This window comes from Oncorhynchus keta, chromosome 2 (assembly GCF_023373465.1).
Source record: "Oncorhynchus keta strain PuntledgeMale-10-30-2019 chromosome 2, Oket_V2, whole genome shotgun sequence".
In the NCBI taxonomy this organism is placed as follows: Eukaryota; Metazoa; Chordata; class Actinopteri; order Salmoniformes; family Salmonidae; genus Oncorhynchus; species Oncorhynchus keta.
In genome coordinates this window covers 44,638,764-44,660,115 of record NC_068422.1, presented here as the reverse complement: position 1 = coordinate 44,660,115, position 21,352 = coordinate 44,638,764, and the positions used below count along the sequence as shown (strand labels likewise).

The window sequence follows — 21,352 nt, the reverse complement described above, 5'->3', positions numbered from 1 at the left end:
TCTTTCGCTTTGCGAACAAGGGTGCAGGGTTCCGGTCACCGGCCTTTTATCAATTCGATTTGTTAACCTCCTGCGTCATCTCTCGCCTCTTTTAAAAAAGGTCGAAGTTAATCGAGGAGAGTGAACGTGGTTGGAAATGCACTTTCTTGAAACAATATGGTTCTTCTCCATCACTCGCGCTTCATTAGGCAAAATACATTTACAGGGGTCTGTCGCTCAATAAGTGTAAAGTGATCAAAACTAAGTAAATTAATTGTGCAAAACATTTTATAGAAAACAATAAGTAGCATGTTTTTCTCTAACAAAACGAAAGTTGATTCAAATGGGATGTGGAAGATTTCAAAACTCTTCTGCGGTTCTTTTTACACTCACTAATCGCGTTTCCATTCCATCCAGTTTTTATGCCAGTATGCTAGTAAAGTCATAGCTTATTTATTTTAATCATGACATGTATCCTATTTGTGGTACAGTTGTATAAATTCCAACAGATCATTTGTTTTTTCAACATGGTGGGATCTTTTTGTGTCAGTAAAATAAATTATGCAAGAACTGGTGGAGGAAATAGCCATCCTCCCGAGTTGCGCAGCGGTCTAAATGACTGCAACCGAAAAAACATTTTATTTTCATCCAATGTCTCATGTTTTAGGTTTACATGATTCATTAATTGCTGCTCATGCTATATCAAGTAGGCTGTTATCCTACTCTAAATATAACTACAATTGAAATAATCACTTTCTTTTACCATTTTTAACTAGGGCAATGCTGCTGTTGTCAGCTAGCCAGCATAAATAGCGAGCTGGGAAGTGCTCGTCAGAACAACTGACTGAACCAACTAAACCAAATCCATTTGTCTCAAATCAACTTTCAACTGCGAATTTGGGCACGAGGCGTGTCCGTATAGCCTCCCCCACATTAGGTGGATTGCTACGGAAGTAAAGAGGAACATTTTCTTTCATAGAATATTACATTGTTCACGTCATGTCAGAAACGGCCATTTCCATTTCCAACAAAGAATTTGAGACTGCGTCCAAGATGTCCTACCGTTGTTTTCATCGTAATCTATTCAGATTCGCATACTCCGATTTATGAACGGTCTATATCCGGGTTGCATCCAATGTACATGTCCATAGTATGGCCCAAACGGCGTTCTATAGTAACACAACAACATGCAGTGTGTCACGCTTGCCGAGCATATTGTAGCCAATATCAGGCCAATGTGACAGCTAAAGCACATTCATTGTAGTGGTTTTCGCCGAAAATGTAAATCTACGGCATTACATCTACATTTCTTTTTTTTAAATCCCAACTTCGGCAGATAAATTTGAAATTCTGGTTGAAGTTTCTAGCCACAAGCATAAACTAGCTAGCTGGGAAGGGCTCATTAGACAACTGATTAAAACCGATTCTATGGCTGTGTTCGATTCTGATATTTTCCCAGTGGAGAAACTCTGCGCGAGTTTCAGAGATACAAGTTGTCTTGAAAGCGGCATCCATCTCGCTGCGCATAAGTCATACATTTTGGGCATCAGGCTTGTCGCATAGCCTCTCACCCCTAATGTTTTATTCTTCTTCTCTGTGAGTGTTATGGCGGACCCATCCAAAAAATGTGTATTGCCACCCCCCCTAATGTTTTGAAATAAGCTTCACGATAATATCATAAAATTCGTGAAAGTCCTGTCATTTAAGATAGATAACAATACACTCATCGCACAGTTTATTATGTACACCAACCCATTCACGAAAAGGGATCGCTCCTACAGACAGTGAGTTATGTGGCAGTGGCTTGCTATATAAAGCAGGCAGAAAGGCATTGAGGCATTCAATTACTGTTCAATTGAACGTTAGAATGGGCAACAACAAAAATCCTGCTGTTAATTCAGCCATAACAATCCGCCTAAGCAACGTTGAGCATGGTATGATTGTCGGTGCCAGGCTCGCCAGATACAGTATCCCCAAAACGGCCACCCCCTGACCTTTTCATGCACAACAGTGTCTATGGTTTACAGAGAATGGTGCGACAAACAAAAAACATCCAGGCAGCGGCAGTCCTGTGGGCGAAAACAGCTGATTGATGAGAGAGGTTGAAAGATAATGTTAAGAATTGTGCAAGCTAACAGGTGGGCCACAAACAGACAATTAACAGCGCAGTACAACAGTGGTGTGCAGAACGACATCTCAGAAAGCACAGCTTGTCCGATCCTTGTCACGGATAGGATATTGCAGCAGAAGAACACACCGGGTTCCACTTCTATCAGCTAAAAATAAGCAGCTCCAGTGTGCATATGATCACCAACACTGGACAATTGAGGAGTGGAAAAACATTGCCTGGTCCATCGAATCCCAGTCCTGTTGCATCTACAGCTGCACAATCGAGAGCATCCTGACAGGTTGCATCACCGCCTAGTATGGCAACTGCTCGGCATCTGACTGTAAGACGCTACAGAGGGTAGTGCGAACGGCCCAGTACATCACTGGTGCCAAGCTTACTGGCATCCAGGTTATCAGCTTATCTGAACATTGTTGCTGACCAAACCCAATAGAGTATTTTTGGGATGAGATGGATTTGGCTGTTTACAACATGAACGTACACCGTCCAATCTGCAGCAACTGCGTAATGCCATCGCTTTAGCATGGACCAACATCGTCTGTGAAACGTTTCCGACACCTTGTAGAATCCATGCACCTGAAGAATTCATAGCAATAAAAATGGCTTACAGACTACCAAGATACATCAGCAATCACTACGTTAACAGCATATCTGGACTGACATCAATCAACAATAGACAGTCAATCATTGGCCAGAAGTTCATCAACAGAGCCGCTCACAACCCATCATTGAAGGAAGCCGTGGGACAGGCCAAATAGACCACAGATACACCCATGTCCATAATGCTGAAAATGACCTTGAAGAGAGGAAAAGGGAGAAGAAAAATAATAATAATACAAAAAAATACAAAAAATACAATCAATTGTGTGTGTATGAAAGTGTGTAGCATGCACTCCTTAGCGCCCCCATCCTCTCCCCCTGCACATTTGTGAGCTACATTTTTTGGAGTCTGGAATACTAATGCAGTATATATGTTTGTGAATGGTGTGTACAGATAATATGGACAGTATGTGAATAGAAAAGGTATGTATAGCAGTAGTTACATAGGATGAGTGCTCCTGATCTTCGAGGCCGACGTGAGTAAGACATTTAAGTGTGTTAAACCTCACAAGGCTTCCGGCCCAGATGGCATCCCAAGCCGCGTCCTCAGAGCATGTGCAGACCAGCTGGCTGGAGTGTTTACAAACAAATTCAATCTCTCCCTATCCCAATCCATTGTCTCCACTTGCTTCAAAATGTCCACCATTGTTCATGTACCCAAGAAAGCAAACATAACTGCATTAAATGACTATCACTGTGTAGCACTCACTTCTGTTATCATTAAGTGCTTTGAGAGGCTATTTAAGGCTCATAGCCTGTCCTGGAGCGAGGTGTCTACGTCCGAGACGTGGCTGGCTTTCCCTTTATAATCTGTGATTGTCTGGAGCCCCTGCCACATGCGTCTCGTGTCTGAGCCGTTGAATTGTGACTCCACTTGGTCCCTGTACTGTCGTTTTGCTTCTTTGATTGCCTCACGGAGGTCATAGCTGGTCTTTTTGTACACGTCCATGTTCCCGGTCACCTTGCCATGGTTAAATGCGGTGGTTCACGCTTTCAGTTTTGCTGATTTGCAAAGGGAGGGCGGGGTAGGGAGGGCCATTTAGTCTGTCCTGGAAGGTATTTTTTCAAGCATATTCTCTCTGCGTGTAGCACAGAAGATGTGTTGATAGCATTTCAGGAGCGCTTCAGGAGATTTAAAAAAAAATTTAATTCCCCAGCTACAATAAATGGATATGCTGTTTCCAGTTTGCACAAAGTGCAGTGTAGTTCCTTGAGAGCCATTGCGGTGTCGGCTTGGGGGGGATATACACGTAATGCGGTCAGCATTTGATGGTGAGGTATTTCAGATCAGGAGAACAAGGACTTCCTGTACGTTACCACAATCACATCATGAGTTGTTAATCATTACAAACACCCCTCTACCTCTGTAGGTATAGGGGTGTTTCACAGAGAGTTTCACGGAGAGAGCCATGTTTCCGTAAAACAGAGTTTGTTACAGTCCTTTATGTCTCTCTTGGTAAGCAACTCCAGTGTAGATTAGGCCTTGTGTTTTAGGTTATTGTCCTGCTGATAGGTGAATTCCTCTCCCAGTGTCTGGTGGAAAGCAGACCAAACTAGATTTTCCTCCAGGATTTTACCTGTCACATACAATTATCTGTAAGGTCCCTCAGTCGAGCAGCGAATTTCAAACAGATTTATAGTGCCTCACAAAGAAGGGCATCTGTTGGTAGATATATCATTTGAGCATGGTGAAGTTATAAATTACACTTTGGATGGTGTATCAATACACCCAGTCACTACAAAGATACAGGCGTCCTTCCTAACTCAGTTGCCAGAGAGGAAGGAAACTGCTCAGGGATTTCACCACGAGGCCAATGGTGAGTTTAAAACAGTTACAGAGTGTAATGGCTGTGATAGAAGAAAACTGAGGATGGATCAAAAACATTGTAATTACTCCACAATACTAACCTTATTGATAAAGTGAAAAGAAGGAAGTATGTACAGAATACAAATATTCCAAAACATGCACCCTGTTTGCAACAAGGCACTAAAGTAATACTGCAAAACACATGGCCAAGCAATTACCTTTTTGTCCTGACTACAAATTGTTATGTTTGGGGCAAATTCAATACAACACATTACTGAGTACCACTCTCCATATTTTCAAGCATAGTGGTGGCTGCATCATGTTATGGGTATGCTTGTCATCAGTAAGGACTGGGGAGGATAATAAATAAATGGAATGGAGCTAAGCAGGGGTACAGAGAAGATGTAGTCATTCAAAAATCATGTTAAACTCTATTATTGCACACAGTGAGTCCATGCCACTTTTGAGACTTGTTAAGACATTTTTTATTTAGGCTCGCCATAACAATATCATTCCACTTTGACATTATGGGGTATTGTGTGTAGGCCAGTGACAAAAAACACTAAATGTAATCAATCCATTTTAAATTCATGCTCTAACACAACAACATTTGGAAAACATGAATACATTACAACAAGCTCATGCATGCATGTAGATCTTGAAGGAAAGCATTTGATTAGAATAAATCATCAAAATCAAGCAAACTTATATTTGAAACTGATTGGTCACACTTCAATCAGGATGTTTACACAATTTCATAATCACTCATGACGATTTTTCTTTTTTGCTTAGCTTAGTTCATAATCTATTTTATCTGTAAATTGGAGCTGTCTAGTGCTGAAATATATTGTCTTTTAGATATCAAACGACTATGCAAATATATGCAAAAAAATATTTATTCTTTGAATTTCATTTCTGTTCAACAAGAAATTCAGTAAGATTTAAAGTAGCACTTCTTGTTGTTCAAGCACAGATACACCTGGGGGCAGCATCCGATTATTTGATATGACAAGCAACAGCAAGCAAGAAACTCAATAATGCCTCCTTCAACAACCACAACATTACATTGTCATATTTGTAAATATAAAATGAGGTAAAGGATTTACCTAATATAATAGTAGCAGATGGGTTACTTAACCATGGTTCATTGATATTGATGGTTCATTGATAATGTAATCCTCTTCAAAACTCCTATATTTCAGCATGAAAAAGTATGAAAACGAGTTGAAAGAACGCGCATTCTTTAGGACCATGGGGTAAACTGTCCCATTTTGCTTGGGACCTTCATCCAACACTAGACTGATAGCCTAGGTAAGGTCTGAAAGGTTTCTATTCGACACGTTCACATACAAAGCACAGTGCAGCTGCCTTCGCTTCACAAGTAAGATGCTCTTCTTGTGGTATGTCTGTAGCTTGTGTTGCTTGCATGCTGCTGCATCTGTTCCCCGCTGGATTCATCCAATCTGAGCAGAAGCCAACTGCAACACCCCCATTGCAGGCACACAAAAGAAAAGTGTAATTGACTGATGTTTTTTGCTCTGCTTTTTGGAGGGTGGAAATCGGACTGTTGAGGCTTGGGTTTAACACTTTTGGGCAGATTAGGCGGTGACTCGGAGTTCTGGCTAGATGTATATGAGATAGCTTGTAGATAATTACCAGAGAAAGGGAACGAGCCCTGACGGATTGATAAACCCTCTGTCCACTTATGTTTCCCACGGGATCCAGCCTATTCGCCGCAGAACGCCCTTTCACCTTGGAAGGTAAGTGTGTGTGTGTGTGAATGCCTTGCCAGTCAGATCACGAACAAGTAGGTTACAGCAATGAATGATTGCACCAAGATGACACCAGCGCATAACCAAATAACACTGTCTTCGTAAATTATTCAGAATTCAAATATAAGTGTAACCTACATTTGTCAATTTTATTCACGACATTGGGTTTTAAAGAATTGAGGAGAGTGCGAAGAACACAAGCAAGCCTATAAATGTTCGTTAGCCACTGGGAAAATACGTCATTTAAACGTCTAGTTTTGATTTACATTAGGTTGAGATGTAAACTAATGTGAATTCAACAAAATGTCACTATGTCACTGGATTTAGGTTAAAGGTTGGGTGAAAAAAATACGAAATTCCCTTATGTTGATTACTTTTTGCAAATCCAATCAGTTTCCCACGTTGATTCAACGTCATCAGATGTATTTTTGTGGTTGTTGAAATGACGTGGAAACAACGTTGATGCAGCCAGTTTTTGCCCAGTTGGTATTTTCAATGATTCGTTTTTTTGGGCGATGCAGATAAATTGACCAAAAGGGTAGGCTACTAGCTTTTTTGAATACATATGCTTCACAATAACATCAACGATATTGCCGCATTTCCGCGTGGGCTGTATATCATATAAGGCTGATTTTGTTTCAAGATGAGTGATGGATGTCTGGGCCCTGACGACGGTCCGGTGCTCATTACAAACAAGGTAAACAAAGGACCTTGAATGACAGCACCATGGATAGCTCCTCCATTCACCGGAGGAGACTTCGTGCGGCTATTTTGATCCGGTGCTGACCATGTTTTAGCCTACTTCTCCATTTACATGTGTCATGTCCTACACTTGGATTAGTTTACACTCTAATTCATTCAAATGGACTAGGCTATTTTACTGAACCAGTATTGCATGCACTATGTATACTATGAAAATTCAAGGAAATTGGTCAACCCTTAGCCTGGCTATAACCCGCAAACTGAGATACTGTACATTGCTTTCATGGAAAGTTAAATTGTCGACTGGTAGGCTACCCTAACACTCATTATTTGAAAACGTTAACATTATCTGGCCTGATTAATAGCTTCCAAACATGTACTTTTCTGTATTAAAAAAAAAATGTCAATAGAGGTCATTGGACTGTATGGAAACATGATCTTCACTGTTTCCATTGTATTTTAGTGTTGCAAGGGGTACCAATTGTCACTTCATTTCACATTCTCAATTCATTGACTTCTTGTCAACAGGGAGCTATAGTCCCTTTCAAAGTGGCCCATCTAGTATCTTTTCAGAATAATGACTCCCATTATTGTCTGCATTGCAAGGCTAGTTATGTACTCCAATGGTTTCAGAGGCTCAGTGCCGAGTCAAGCCTTTAAAAGCTTGGTCTTGTGAGGGCCAATTGTGGTCATATGCTCAGAGATAGCACTGTGTTGTGACTGCCACTGAGCCAAAACGTGACCTGCTAGATATTCTCAAAATGTAAATAGAGATTGCAATGTTGAACAGTTGAAGGACTCTCCCTCCAATAGGCTTTAGCTTTGACATTGGCTTTGAGCATTGAAGGTGATAGAAAGGGAACAGTGGCAGTCCATTTTAATTCCAATGGAGCCTTTAATTAGCTAATTAAAGCAAGAACGTGCTTTAAAGCTGTTGGTTAACTTTCCCCGAGGCCATGAATGCAAAGCAGGTCATTGAACTCTTCAGCAAAAGACGAAAAGCAAACAAATGAAGGCTTGAAATTAAGCCAAGGGAGTCCCAATACCTCCCACATTCAGTGAGGCGTTTAATTGGTCACAGGGTTCTGCACGGGAATCTGTTCTCACAGTCTGTGGCAATACACTCAAAAACTGCCCAGGATGTCTTGTCCATTAGAGCCTCCCCTGCAGTGGCCCGTTTCTCATCCTGCACACACAGTTTACTGCTGAACCTAGCAAAAATGGCCTTTTCATTCCAGGCCTTGGCAAGGTAGAGCATGCCGATAGATGATCAATGGCTCTGACATGAAACGTTACTGCATATGCAGGGACTACATTTGCATGGTTGAGAACCAAAATCTTGCAGGCTGAGAGAGGGATCGAGGGTGAGGCGTGTGTGCTGTGCATGTGTGTGTTTTTGTGTGTGTATGTGCATGCGGGCATGTGTGTGTTTGCCAACAAAATGTATTTGTTGGTACATACCCCACCAGATAAAAGGCAAAGTGAAATAGGTTGGGAGTTAGAAGTGCCTTAGGCAGCAACGAACACCTTGGGATTTAATGCTTGGCAGGGTTTATGTTTTGTGACTAGCAGCTGTGCCATTAAATCTTCACAGAGTTGGTGGATGTTAATTGACAAAACACTCCTCTTCACTTTTTCTTAAACCCTCTACCTGGCCATGTTTCTGACTGAGCTGGATTCACCAAAATAAGTCAACATGTGCAAGACTACATGAAAATAGGCAGAAAGCCCAACACTGATTTAAAAATGATTTTTTCTCATTTGAAATACCAATTCAGTAACCTAAATAGAGGAAGAATGAAGGGTTTAAAGCTTTGTCTGGGTTTATACTGCTTTTGATGAAAACAACAACAAGGCAAATTGAATACAAAATACCTTTTTATCTGCTAAACCATTATAATATGACCTCCCACAGGAGAGTGCAGCCTGCCATCCCATGCCTTCCCCAACCCAAGGCCCCTATGAGAGAGGCCTTTAAAGAGGAGGGGATTTGATCAAACAATCCAGCTCTCTAAGCCAGTATGGAGAGTGGACCAGGACAGGGAGCGGGGTCAGACTCGAGCCAGGCTGTGGAGGCTGAGCCCCCCACCCAGCGGATGACTTCTCCAATCGGGAGAGGAAGGAATGCAGGGCTGGCCTCCTGCAAGCACAACGGTCTGATCAACACCCGCAGCTTGATGGTAGAGACTAAAGAAGGGCTGGTGTCGGTGTACTCGGCCCCCCAGTACCAGGGTCACATGGTGGTCAACCTGTCCCCTCAGCAGGAGCAGAATGGTCAGGGGGTGGGCGGAGGAGGGGGACCCCCACAGCTGCTCAACCCCAGCGCTCTGCCCCAGGGCATGGACCCCGGCTTCAGGCCCAACCTGATCCTGTACTCTGAAAACATGCTACGGGCCTGGGGGGATGGAGGAGTCGGGGATTGCTGTGAGACCACCTTCATAGAGGACTTGGCATCCGGCTCCTCTGCTGCCTCCAAGGATGGGCTGATGTTTGCCGATGGAAAGTTCCTGGAACTGTCTGTGGATGATGCAAAGATCCAGACCCTGTCTTATGACATTGACGATGATGATGAGTTCCAAGAGCTGGAGGTAAGGGGGCTCTGTCTTTTATCATAATACATTAGAATGTAAACATTTTAAGGGATGGCTATATGTATGAAACACATGAATGTATTTCTGTATGGTTGGAAGTTTCTATTATATGTTTCTATTATTGCATTTAGAGCCAAATACAAATGGACCAGATGGATTACAGAAGTTTTTGTCTGAAGGACAAAGATCACTTGGGTCCTTGAAGCTGTTCACAGAGAGCAACGTTTTATGCTTGACATCTGATAAATATCAGGCTTTTCATAGGCTGCCTCAGCATGAAAGAGGCTCTGTTGAGAATTCAGAGAGGCTAGAATGGAGAGAGGAGAAAGGAGATGATATGGTGAAAGGAGACAAGGGAGGAGAGATGATTGAGGAGAACGGAGGAGATGGGAGAAGAAGAGAAATAGGAGGAAAAGGGAGAGGCAGTCTGGACCACTGGGTATCCACTGCGTCTGACTGTCTCTGCCAACTGTTCTGATTCAGGTGTAGCACAGCCCAGGCATTACCCTGCTCAGGAGGCCTCTGGACAGACCAGGCAGGAGAAGACATGTACTGTATGTGGGCTCAGATGGCTATCTTGTGGATATATCATTTCCTTATCCCTGTGTTTATGTGACCTTCAAAGACTAGTTATTTATATACTAAATGTTTGCCGGGCAACTCGAAACTGTTGGTTTCTGGTATTGCCATGGTTTCTGGTGGTTGTCACTGGAGCAGTCAAGGTGAACACCCTTTTTATAGCGCATTCTTAATTAGAGTTAATAGGATCTTTATTACGGTATGTTGTAATACTTTAGAGAAAGCAACAACAAAAAACTCCCCTTCTTCATTTGGCCCTTATTCAGTACAAAATTAGCTCAGTGGATTCTCAACGTGGGTTCTTTGAAATACACAGCAATGTAATAATGTACAGTTGAAGTCGGAAGGTTACATACACTTAGGTTGGAGTCATTAAAACTCATTTTTCCACCACTCCACAATTTCTTGTTAACAAACTATAGTTTTGGCAAGTCGGTTAGGACATCTACTTTGTGCATGACACAAGTCATTTTTCCAACTATTGTTTACAGACAGATTATTTCACTTATAATTCACTGCATCACAATTCCAGTGGGTCAAAAGTTCACATATACTAAGTTGACTGTGCCTTTAAAGAGCTTGCAAAATCCAGAAAATTATGTCATGGCTTTAGAAGGTTCTGATATGCTAGTTGACATCATTTGAGTCAATCGGAGGTGTACCTGTGGATGTATTTCAAGGCCTACCTTCAAACTCAGTGCCTCTTTGCTTGACATCATGGGAAAATCAAAAGAAATCAGCCAAGACCTCAGAAAAACATTGTAGACCTCCACAAGTCTGATTCATCCTTGGGAGCAATTTCCAAAAACCTGAAGGTACCACATTCATCTGTACAAACAATAGTACGCAAGTATAAACACCATGGGTGTAACGTTCGTCGTCTTCCTCTGATGAGGAGTAAGAGAGGTCGGACCAATTTGCAGAGTGGTATGTGTCCATTTTAATAATACAAACTGAACACTATACAAATACAAAATAACAAAGTGAAAGACAGAAACGAAAACCGAAACAGTTCCGTGTGGAACACACAGACACAGAAAACATTCACCCATGAAACACTGGTGTGAAAAGGCTACCGAAGTATGATTCTCAATCAGAGACAACTAACGACACCTGCCTCTGATTGAGAACCATACCAGGCCAAGCGCAAAATACAACATAGAAAAACAAACAGACTGCCCACCCCAACTCACGCCCTGACCATACTAAAACAAAGACAAAACAAAGGAACAGAACGTGACAATGGGACCACGCAGGCGTCATACCACTCAGGAAGGAGACGCGTTCTGTCTCCTAGAGATGAACGTACTTTTGGTGCGAAAAGTGCAAATCAATCCCAGAACAACAGCAAAGGATCTTGTGAAGATGCTGGAAGAAAACAGGTACAAAAGTATCTATATCCACAGTAAAACAAGTCCTATATCAACATAACCTGAGAGGCCGCGCAGCAAGAAAGAAGCCACTGCTCCAAAACCGCCATAAAAACTCCAGACTATGGTTTGCAACTGCACATGGGGACATGTGGTCTGATGAAACAAAAATAGAACTATTTGGCCATAATGACCATCATTATGTTTGGAGGAAAAGGGGGTGGCTTGCTAGCTGAAGAACACCTTCTCAACCGTGAAGCACGGGGGTGGCAGCATCATGTTGTGGGGGTACTTTGCTGCAGGAGGGACTGGTGCACTTCACAAAATAAATGGCATCATGAGGAGAAAATTATGTGGATATATTGAAGCAACATCTCAAGACATCAGTCAGGAAGTTAAAGCTTGGTCGCAAATGGGTCTTCCAAATGGACAATGACCCCAAGCATACTTACAAAGTTGTGGCAAAATGGCTTAAGGACAACAAAGTCAAGGTATTGGAGTGGCCATCAGAAAGGTCTGACCTCAATCCTATAGAACATTTGTGGGCAGAACTGAAAAAGTGTGTGCGAGCAAAGAGGCCTACAAACCTGACTCAGTTACACCAGCTCTGTAAGGAGGAAATGGGCCAAAATTCACCCAACTTATTGAGGGAAGCTTGTGGAAGGCTACCCGAAATGTTTGACCCAAGTGAAACAATTTAAAAGCAATACTACTAAATACTAATTGAGTTTATTTAAACTTCTGACCTCCTGGGAATATAATGAAATAAATAAAATCTCAAATAAATCATTCTCTCTACTATTATTCTGACATTTTCACATTCTTAAAATAAAGTGGTGATCCTAACTGACCTAAGACAGGGAATATTTACTCGGATTAAATGTGAGGAATTGTGAAAAACGGAGTTTAAATGTATTTTGCTAAGGTGTTTGTAAACTTCCTACTTCAACTGTATGAGGTGCCCACAGAATAATTATTGTGGATTATTATCCTTAAAATGAATAACAAATACGGTACCGCACACTTAACACGATTCCCGTGGGTTTCTGTTATTGGACTGCCATTCACAATGTTCTTACAGTACTTGTGGAGTAAAACATGTCTAAGCCTTCCAAATTTACATAGGCTGTCTAAGTTACTATCTAAGTCCCTTCAATTATCATATATCATTTACTGGGTATTCTGGTATTTTTCATAGAACGTTGAAGTCTGTCTCAGAATCTAGTTAATGGAGCATCTGACTCTTCTATTATGCAGCCACATTTCTGACTCCATTACCGTTGGATTTAGGCTGTGTCTGGAATGAGATTTGTGAATTACATTTCTTTGGCGTCTTGCTCAGAATCCATCTGAAGTTAATTAGCTAGAGTTCTGAAGAGATGCAAGGATTTCTTGTAGTTTCCTGCTAATCCACCCTCCAGGACAAGAATGTCCTCATAATTAGGGCAATGCTTTTTTGGCTTTTTCTGGGGGGAACTTTGCTTTCACCAGTATTTCCAGCATGAGTCAATGAAACCAACCATGGAAGTATATTGCATTTGGTTTGATTGACTCTCCCCTTTAACTGCCCCTAACTGACCCATTTTTAGCTACAATTTACAAGTCCGTTGGAAAGGATCAGCTTGTGCAAAGTGAGGTTTAGAATCACTGAACTACAAATAGTATTCCCTGACAAATAATAGGCTTTGTGCAATTAAGGTCACAGAGGTACGCCGCCCCTGACTTAGGCGATTCCCCAACCAAACACACATGCACAACCAGACATTGATTGATTGATTGACTGGAGACAATTAAAATAACATTTCCTAGAACTTTCTGCCTGCAGCAAACCCAGTGGATCATGCTGGAAATTAAGGTAAAAGCAGCTTCTTTTTTGTAAGGCCATAAAGCATGGCCCTACAGCCTGAATTCAAAATGGATTCAATCTACACACGATACCCCATAATGAAAAAGTTGAAACATGTTTTTAGATTTTTTGTCTCTCAAATTTTATTTAGAGTGAAATACATTAAATATTTAATTTACATAAGTATTCACACCCGAGTCAATACATTTTAGAATCACCTTTGGCAGCGATTACAATTGTGAGTCTTTCTGGGTAAGCCTGAAATAACTTTGAACACCTGGATTGTACAATATTTGCATATTATTATTTTAAAAATTATTCAAGCACTGTCAAGTTGGTTGTTGATCATCGCTAGACAGCCATTTTCAAATGTTTTTTTGTTTTTACCCCCTTTTCTCCCCAATTTGGTGGTATCCAATTATTAGTAGTTACTGTCTTGTCTCATCGCTACAACTCCCATACGTGCTCGGGAGAGACAAAGGTCGAAAGCGATGCGTCCTCCGAAACACAACCCAACCATGCCGCACTGCTTCTTAACACATTGCGCATCCAACCCGGAAGCCAGCCGCACCAATGTGTCGGAGGAAACACCGTACACCTAGCGACCTGGTTAGCGTGCACTGCGCCCAGCCCGCCACAGGAGTCGCTAGTGCACGATGAGACAAGGACATCCCTACCGGCCAAACCCTCCCTAACCCGGACGACGCTAGGCCAGTTGTGCTTCGCCCCATGGACCTCCCGATCGCGGTGAGTCGCAGCCGACTGTGCCACCAGTCTCTGCGATGCAGTGCCTTAGACCACTGCACCACTCGGGAGACCACCTTGCCATATATTTTAAAGGCGATTTAAGTCAAATTTAACTAGGCCACTCAGGAACATTCAATGTCATCTTGGTAAGCAACTTCAGTGTATATTTGCCTTGTTTTAGGTTATTGTCATGCTGAAGGGTGAATTTGTCTTCCAATGTCTGTTGGAAAGCAAACTGAAAAAGGTTTTCCTCTAGGATTTTGCCTGTGCTTAGATCTATTTCATTTCTTTTTATCCTAAAAAACTCCCTATTCCTTGGCGATGACAAGCATACCCATAACAATATGCAGTCACCACACTGCTTGAAAATATAAAGAGTGATGCTCAGTGAGTGATGTGTTGGATTTCCCCCAAACATAACACTTTGTATTTAGGACATAAAGTACATTTTTTGCAGTTTTCATTTAGTGCCTTATTGCAAACAGGATGCATGTTTTGAAATATTTTTTACTTTGTACAGACTTCCTTTTCACTCTGTTATTTAGGTTTATGTTGTTGATCCATCCTCAGTTTTCTCCTGCCACAGCCATTAAACTGTTTTAAATGCACCATTGGCCTCATGGTGAAATCCCTGAGCGATTTCCTTCCACTCTGGCAACTGAGTTAGGAAGGACGCCTGTATCTTTGTAGTAACTGGGTTTATTGACACACCATCCAAAGCATAATTATTAACTTCACCATGCTCAAAAGGATACTCAATGTCTGATGTACCAATAGCTGACCTTCTTTGAGAGGGATTGGAAAACCTCTCTAGTCTTTGTGGTTCAATCTGTGGTTCAACTTCACTGCTCGTCTGAGGGACCTTAGAGATAAGTGTATGTATGGGGTACAGAGATGAGGTAGTCATTCAAAAATAATGTTAAACCTGATTATTATTATTATTGAATTCAGGCTGTAACACAAAAAAAATAGGAACAAGTCAAGGGGTGTGAATACTTTCTGAAGGCACTGTGTCTGAGAGAGAGAGGAAGCAGAGAGAGAGAGCGAGAGAGAGCGAGGTGGTGGGTTGTTTTTTTCCCATCATTGTCCAGCTGGCATGGCTAGTCGTGCCCCTGTCTGGGTGAACATATGTACAGGGCCCTCCCGGTGCAAATCGACTGCTAGAGAGCCCAACTGTGCAAGCTGTCAGTGTATTTACAAACCTGTGCTGAGGTGAGGAAAACAAGAGGTCATCTGTAGTCTATAAAGACAGAAAATCATTTCAACAAAACATTAGCAAGGCCACCCTATGATGCGCTACAGTGCAGTCTTCTGTAGACCTCTCTCCTTTCTTGACATGCAGTATTCACTCAAATTATTCACTCTGTGCTTTCACAGAGCGAGTACTCGAGCGACTCGGAGAGTGAGGACAACTTCCTCATGATGCCACCAAGAGACCACTTGGGCCTGAGCGTCTTCTCCATGGTGTGCTGCTTCTGGCCCCTGGGGATCGCTGCCTTCTACCTGTCCCACGAGGTAAGTACTACTGTACTGTCAATGACTCTACACCACGGCATGGTCACCGCAAGCATTTACAGTAAATATCAAGGCAGTCTTAGGAGAATGTGTATAACATCAGACAATAACTAACCGAAATAAGTCCATCATTTCTAGATTTCCGTTTTGTTTATTAGGAATCTCATTAGCTACTGCACATGCTGCAGCTACTCTTCCCGAGGTCCACATTAAACGTAGAAATAGATGACAAAAGTACAGAACAGATAGACAATAACAGAAGATGTGACATTAAATTCTAACAAGAGTTATATATTAGAAAGACACCAAGAGATAACAAAAATACTTTCACATTATTCATATATACAGTGGCTTGCGAAAGTATTTACCTCCTTGGAATATTTCCTATTTTTTTGTCTTACAACCTGGAATTAAAATAGATTTTTGGGGGGTTTGTATCATTTGATTTACACAACATGCCTACCACTTTGAAGATGCAAAATATTTTTTATTGTGAAACAAACAAGAAATAAGACAAAAAAACTGAAAACTTGAGCGTAAGTATTCACTCCCCACCCCCCAAGGTCAATACATTGTAGAGCCACCTTTAGCAGCAATTAAAGCTGCAAGTCTCTTGGGGTATGTCTCTATAAGCTTGGCACATCCCGGTACTGGGATTTTTGCCCATTATTCAAGGCAAAACTGATCCAGCTCCTTCAATAATAATAATAATATATGCCATTTAGCTGACGCTTTTATCCAAAGCGACTTACAGTCATGTGTGCATACATTCTACGTATGGGTGGTCCCGGGAATCGAACCCACTACCCTGGCGTTACAAGCGCCATGCTCTACCAACTGAGCCACAGAAGGACCACAAGTTGGATGGGTTCTGCTGGTGTACAGAAATCTTTATGTCATACCACAGATTCTCAATTGGATTGAGGTCTGTGCTTTGACTAGGCCATTCCAAGACACTTGTTTCCCCTTAAACCACTCGAGTGTTGCTTTAGCAGTATGCTTCGGGTCATTGTCCTGCTGGAAGGTGAACCTCCATTCAAGTCTCAAATCTCCCCATCTCAAATCTCCCCAGTGTCTGCCAATGAAAAATATCCCCACAGCATGGTGCTGCCACCACCATGCTTCACTGTGGGAATGGTGTTCTCTGGGTGATGAAAGGAGTTGGGTTTGCGCCAGACATAGCGTTTTCCTTGATGGACAAAAAGCTACATTTTAGTCTCATCTGACCAGAGTACATTCTTCCATATGTTTGGGGAGTCTCCCACATGCCTTTTGGTGAACACCAAATGTGTTTGCTTATTTTTTTCTGGCCACTCTTCCATAAAGCCCAGCTCTGTGGAGTGTACGGCTTGAAGTGGTCCTATGGACAGATACTCCAAACTCCGCTATGGAGCTTTGCAGCTCCTTCAGGGTTATCTTTGGTCTCTTTGTTGCCTCTCTGATTAATGCCCTCCTTGCCTGGTCCGTACGTTTTGGTGAGCGGGCCTCTCTTGGGAGGTTTGTTGTGGTGCCATATTCTTTCCATTTTTTAATAATGGATTCTATGGTGCTCTGTGGGATGTTTTGGATATGTTTTTATAACCCAACCCCGATCTGTACTTCTCCACAATGTTGTCCCTGACCTGTTTGGAGAGCTCCTTGGTCTTCATGGTGTCGCTTGGTTGGTGGTGCCCCTTGCTTAGTGGTGTTGCAGACTCTGGGTCCTTTCAGAACAGATGTATATATACTGAGATCATGTGACACTTTCATTGCACACAGGTGGCATTAATTAAACTTATTATGTGACTTTGAAGGTAATTGGTTGCACCGGATTTTATTTAGGGGCTTCATAGCAAAGGGGGTGAACACTTTTTTAGAATGTTTTGAAACAAGTTATTTTTTCATTTCACTTCATCAATTTGGACTATTTTGTATATGTCCATTAGATGACATTCAAATAAAATGATATATTTAAATGACAGGTTGTAATGCAACAAAATAGGAAAAACACCAAGGGGGATGAATACTTTTGCAAGGCACTGTACATATTCATATACAGTACCGTTAAATTGGATATTTAGAAAAGAGGTGAGGCGCTGGGATACAAGAAGATTTGGTATCTGTTTTTTAAAGCTCGACTTGCTTTTTGCCCGAGTAACCTCTGGAGGCAGAGCATTCCACAATGACATGGCTCTATGCCAGTGGAGGCTCCTCAGAGGAGGAAAGGGAAGACCATCCTCAGAGAATTTCATAGAAATACATAAAATACTGAAACATTAAAAAAGTTATTCTTTCTAGATAAAACTATACTACATGTTTTCTAGTCACCAAATAATTGATTAAAACACACTGTTTTGCAATGAAGGTCTACAGTAGCCTCAACAACAATCTGTATTGTAGCACCATGGTGTAGCTGGAGGACAGCTAGTTTCCGTCCTCCTCTGGGTACATTGATTTCAATACAAAACTTAGGAGGCTCGTGGTTCTCATGCCCTTCCATAGACTTACATAGTAATTATGACAACTTCCGGAGGACATCCTTCAACCTATCAGAGCTCTTGCCGCATGAACTGACCACCCAATGTTGTCCACCCAGTCAAAGGACCAGAGAATGAATCTAGTACTGAAAGCATAAGTTACAGCTAGCTAGCACTGCAGAGCATAAAATGTGGTGAGTAACGTTAAATCTGTTTTTGGTTTGGTACCGTAAAGAAACCCATAGTGGCATGCCTGGTGGGGTATGTACACTGAGTGTACAAAACATTAAGGACGCCTGCACTTTTCGTGACATAGACTAACCAGGTGAATCCAGGTGAAAGCCATGATACCTTATTGATGTTACTTATTAAATCCACTTCAATCAGTGTAAATGAAGGGCAGGGGGTTAAAAAATGTTAAGCCTTGAGACATGGTTTGTGTATGTGTGCCATACTGAGGGTCAATGGGCAAGACAAAATATTTAAGTGCCTTTGAACAGGGTATGGTTGTACAGTAGATGCCAGGCGCACCGGTTTGTGTCAAGAACTGCAACCCTGCTGTGTTTTTCATGCTCAACAGTTTCCGTGTGTATCAAGAATGGTCCACCACCCAAAGGACATCCAGCCAACTTGACACAACTGTGGGGGTGCAACTCAATATTAGGAAAGTGTCCTTAATGTTTTGTTCACTTAGTTTATGTCTGTTTGAAGTGTATGCAAATAGATTATACAAGTGGTTAGGCATTTTCAACACACAAATGTTTCTTAAAATCCCATATAAAAACAACATTAATTAACCTTGAGAGGAAGATAAGAGTGGACCTGATGAAGATGGCAGGTAGTTATTTTCCCTGTGTGTGTAACGATCTCATATATCTGTGAGCTGCTCGAAGCCTCTGGCAGAGGCCTGCTACCCACACTGCATCACTCTGGTCTGACTGCACATCACGACTCACACCTACATCTCTCTCTCATTCTCCAGCTTTAAAAAAAAACTCTGCTCGGTTGGCATGGGCAACACAGCCCACACTAAAATCAATTCCCTAAAATCCAACTACAAAGCCTAGCAGACGCAGAATAAAAAATGTAGCAGGCTGGATTTAAAACAACATCGCCATGGTGGGAGGTTTTGAAAAGCTTTAGGGTATTATCAAAGATAAGCTATTCAAAGCAGCCATTGAAAGATCCTGAAAGGAGCAGGACAGGAAAACATTTTGAGCCTCAGTGATTTGAAAACACATGCACAAACTCATGTTCAGTAAATCTCTTCTGATCATCTTCCTTCTTTGAGTTGTCCTCAATTGATACTGACACTTTGGGATTTAGGAAAATCAAAGGTGGTCTGCAAAACATAATGAAGGAAAATGCAGCCTTGAGAAAGCAACCCACGTACACAAAATGTCGAAATCTTCACTTCATCATTTAAAAAAAATACTATAGACACAATTTACTGTGTGTGCAGAATGGATAGGCACGGATATACGTGTGTTTATTGGATCTAAAGAGTTAGAAGCCAGAACCTTATAATTAAGAACATTGTTAGTATTTACATTTATGTAAATGTGACAATGTGATAATTGAATGGAAAACCATGCATAGATCGATAATCTTAAAGCAAGGAACTGCTGCAGTACGGTTCAATCTGCTACAGTCTGTATTTATGTGTACTCTAGATAAACCATATTGTCTACCGCCCACACATACAGGGTTTCTGCCATAGCATAGGTTCTCTTTCAACACCTCCCTCAGGAGTTTGTGTTTCAGATATCAGTCATCTTAACCCATTTGTTACCAAATGTTACCAGACATGCCACTATTCAAATCTAATGCCATTAGTAACCTTAAGGGCGATCTTCAATGCTGCAGACATGTTTTGGTACCCTTCCCCAGATCTGTGCCTAGACACAATCCTGCCTCGGACCTCAACGGACTATTCCTTCGAACCACATGGCTTGGTTCTTTCTCTGACAATAATTGTCAACTGTGGGACCTTATATAGACAGGTGTGTGCCTTCCCAAACCATGTCCAACCAATTGAATTAACCACAGGTGGAATCCAATCAAGTTGTAGAAACATCTCAAGGATGATCAATGGAAACAGGATGCACCTGAGCTCAATTTCGAGTCGCATAGCAAAGGGTCTGAATACTTATATAAATATATAAATAAGGTATTTCTGTTTGATTTTTTAAAAATACATTTGCAAACATTTCTAAAAAACTGTTTTCTCTTTGTCATTATGGGGCATTTTGTGTGTAGATTGCTTAGGATTTATTATTTATTTAATCAATTTTAGAATAAGGCTGTAACATAACAAAATGTGGAAAATGTCAAGGGGTCTGAATACTTTACGAAGGCAGTGTACATACATCACATGCAACCCATAATAAGACAATGTAGTTAATATTACCAAGTCTATTAAAACTGGAATATCTGACTCTATAAAGCTGAAGGATAAATAGGAACATGCAACCAACTTAAAGAGACACAAGAATAATAACAAGAAAGGTCTGAGAATGGAATAAATATATTCTATACCATATCATTGTAAAATAAATTAATTCACAAAGCTTAGGTTACAAAGCAATACTGACATTAACAAAACAACGTATTGAACGGGCATTAACAAAACATGGAAAATGAAGGCACGTACTGTATGTCAACTACATTATTTTTGCAAAGAAAATATTAAAACATTTCAACAATTTTTTTTAAGTTGTTGAATACAGACTTCTGGTAGCAAATTCATCTGTAAACGTACACCTTGGAGAAATTGTGACCATTTTGAGAAATCATATGAAACTTCTGTGAATCATATGACACCTTTAATAATGCATAATATGATACATTTGTTTAGAGGTACAACTTTAACTTCTTTAGAGCTTGTAAAGTACAAACGCTTTGTGCTCTCACTTTTGTGACCCATGGGATTAAATAGGTTAAGTGCACTTTAATCAAGATCAGGTTACTGCTTATGGGCTCGTTCTGTGAAAATGTGCCTCAATCTTACTCTCAAAGCAAAGCAGACCAGAAAGCAACTTCTGTGTCAATGGTAGGACGTCAGTAAGAGCTGTGTTTTGAGTATTGCACTTTGGTTACAGGCCGTAGCCATTTTAATTGGTTGCCTTTACCTTTTGTACTGCTCAACACTCCAATTCATTTCCTCATTTGAGGAGGAACAAAGCAATCAATACACAGCTCTTTGGGGCGACAGGGTGTAGGAAAAAAAGCTTTAACCACAACAAATCTAGATTTCATGG

General features: G+C 41.3%; 1 protein-coding gene across 2 annotated transcripts in view; it reads left to right on the top strand.

Moving 5' to 3' along the window:
* The first annotated feature begins 5,556 nt into the window (after positions 1 to 5,556).
* Positions 5,557 to 21,352, top strand: part of LOC118401047 (synapse differentiation-inducing gene protein 1-like) — a 37,078-nt gene continuing 21,282 nt past the window's right edge. Inside the window, exons 1-3 of one of the 2 annotated variants that reach the window (XM_035798225.2) lie at positions 5,557 to 6,274; positions 8,904 to 9,576; positions 15,499 to 15,636. In XM_035798225.2, the coding sequence (XP_035654118.1) occupies positions 9,010 to 9,576; positions 15,499 to 15,636 (705 nt within the window). In that variant the 5' untranslated portion in view covers positions 5,557 to 6,274; positions 8,904 to 9,009. Of the gene's footprint in view, positions 6,275 to 6,791; positions 6,984 to 8,903; positions 9,577 to 15,498; positions 15,637 to 21,352 lie in introns of those variants that run through there. The other variant, XM_035798234.2, reaches the window with a different exon arrangement.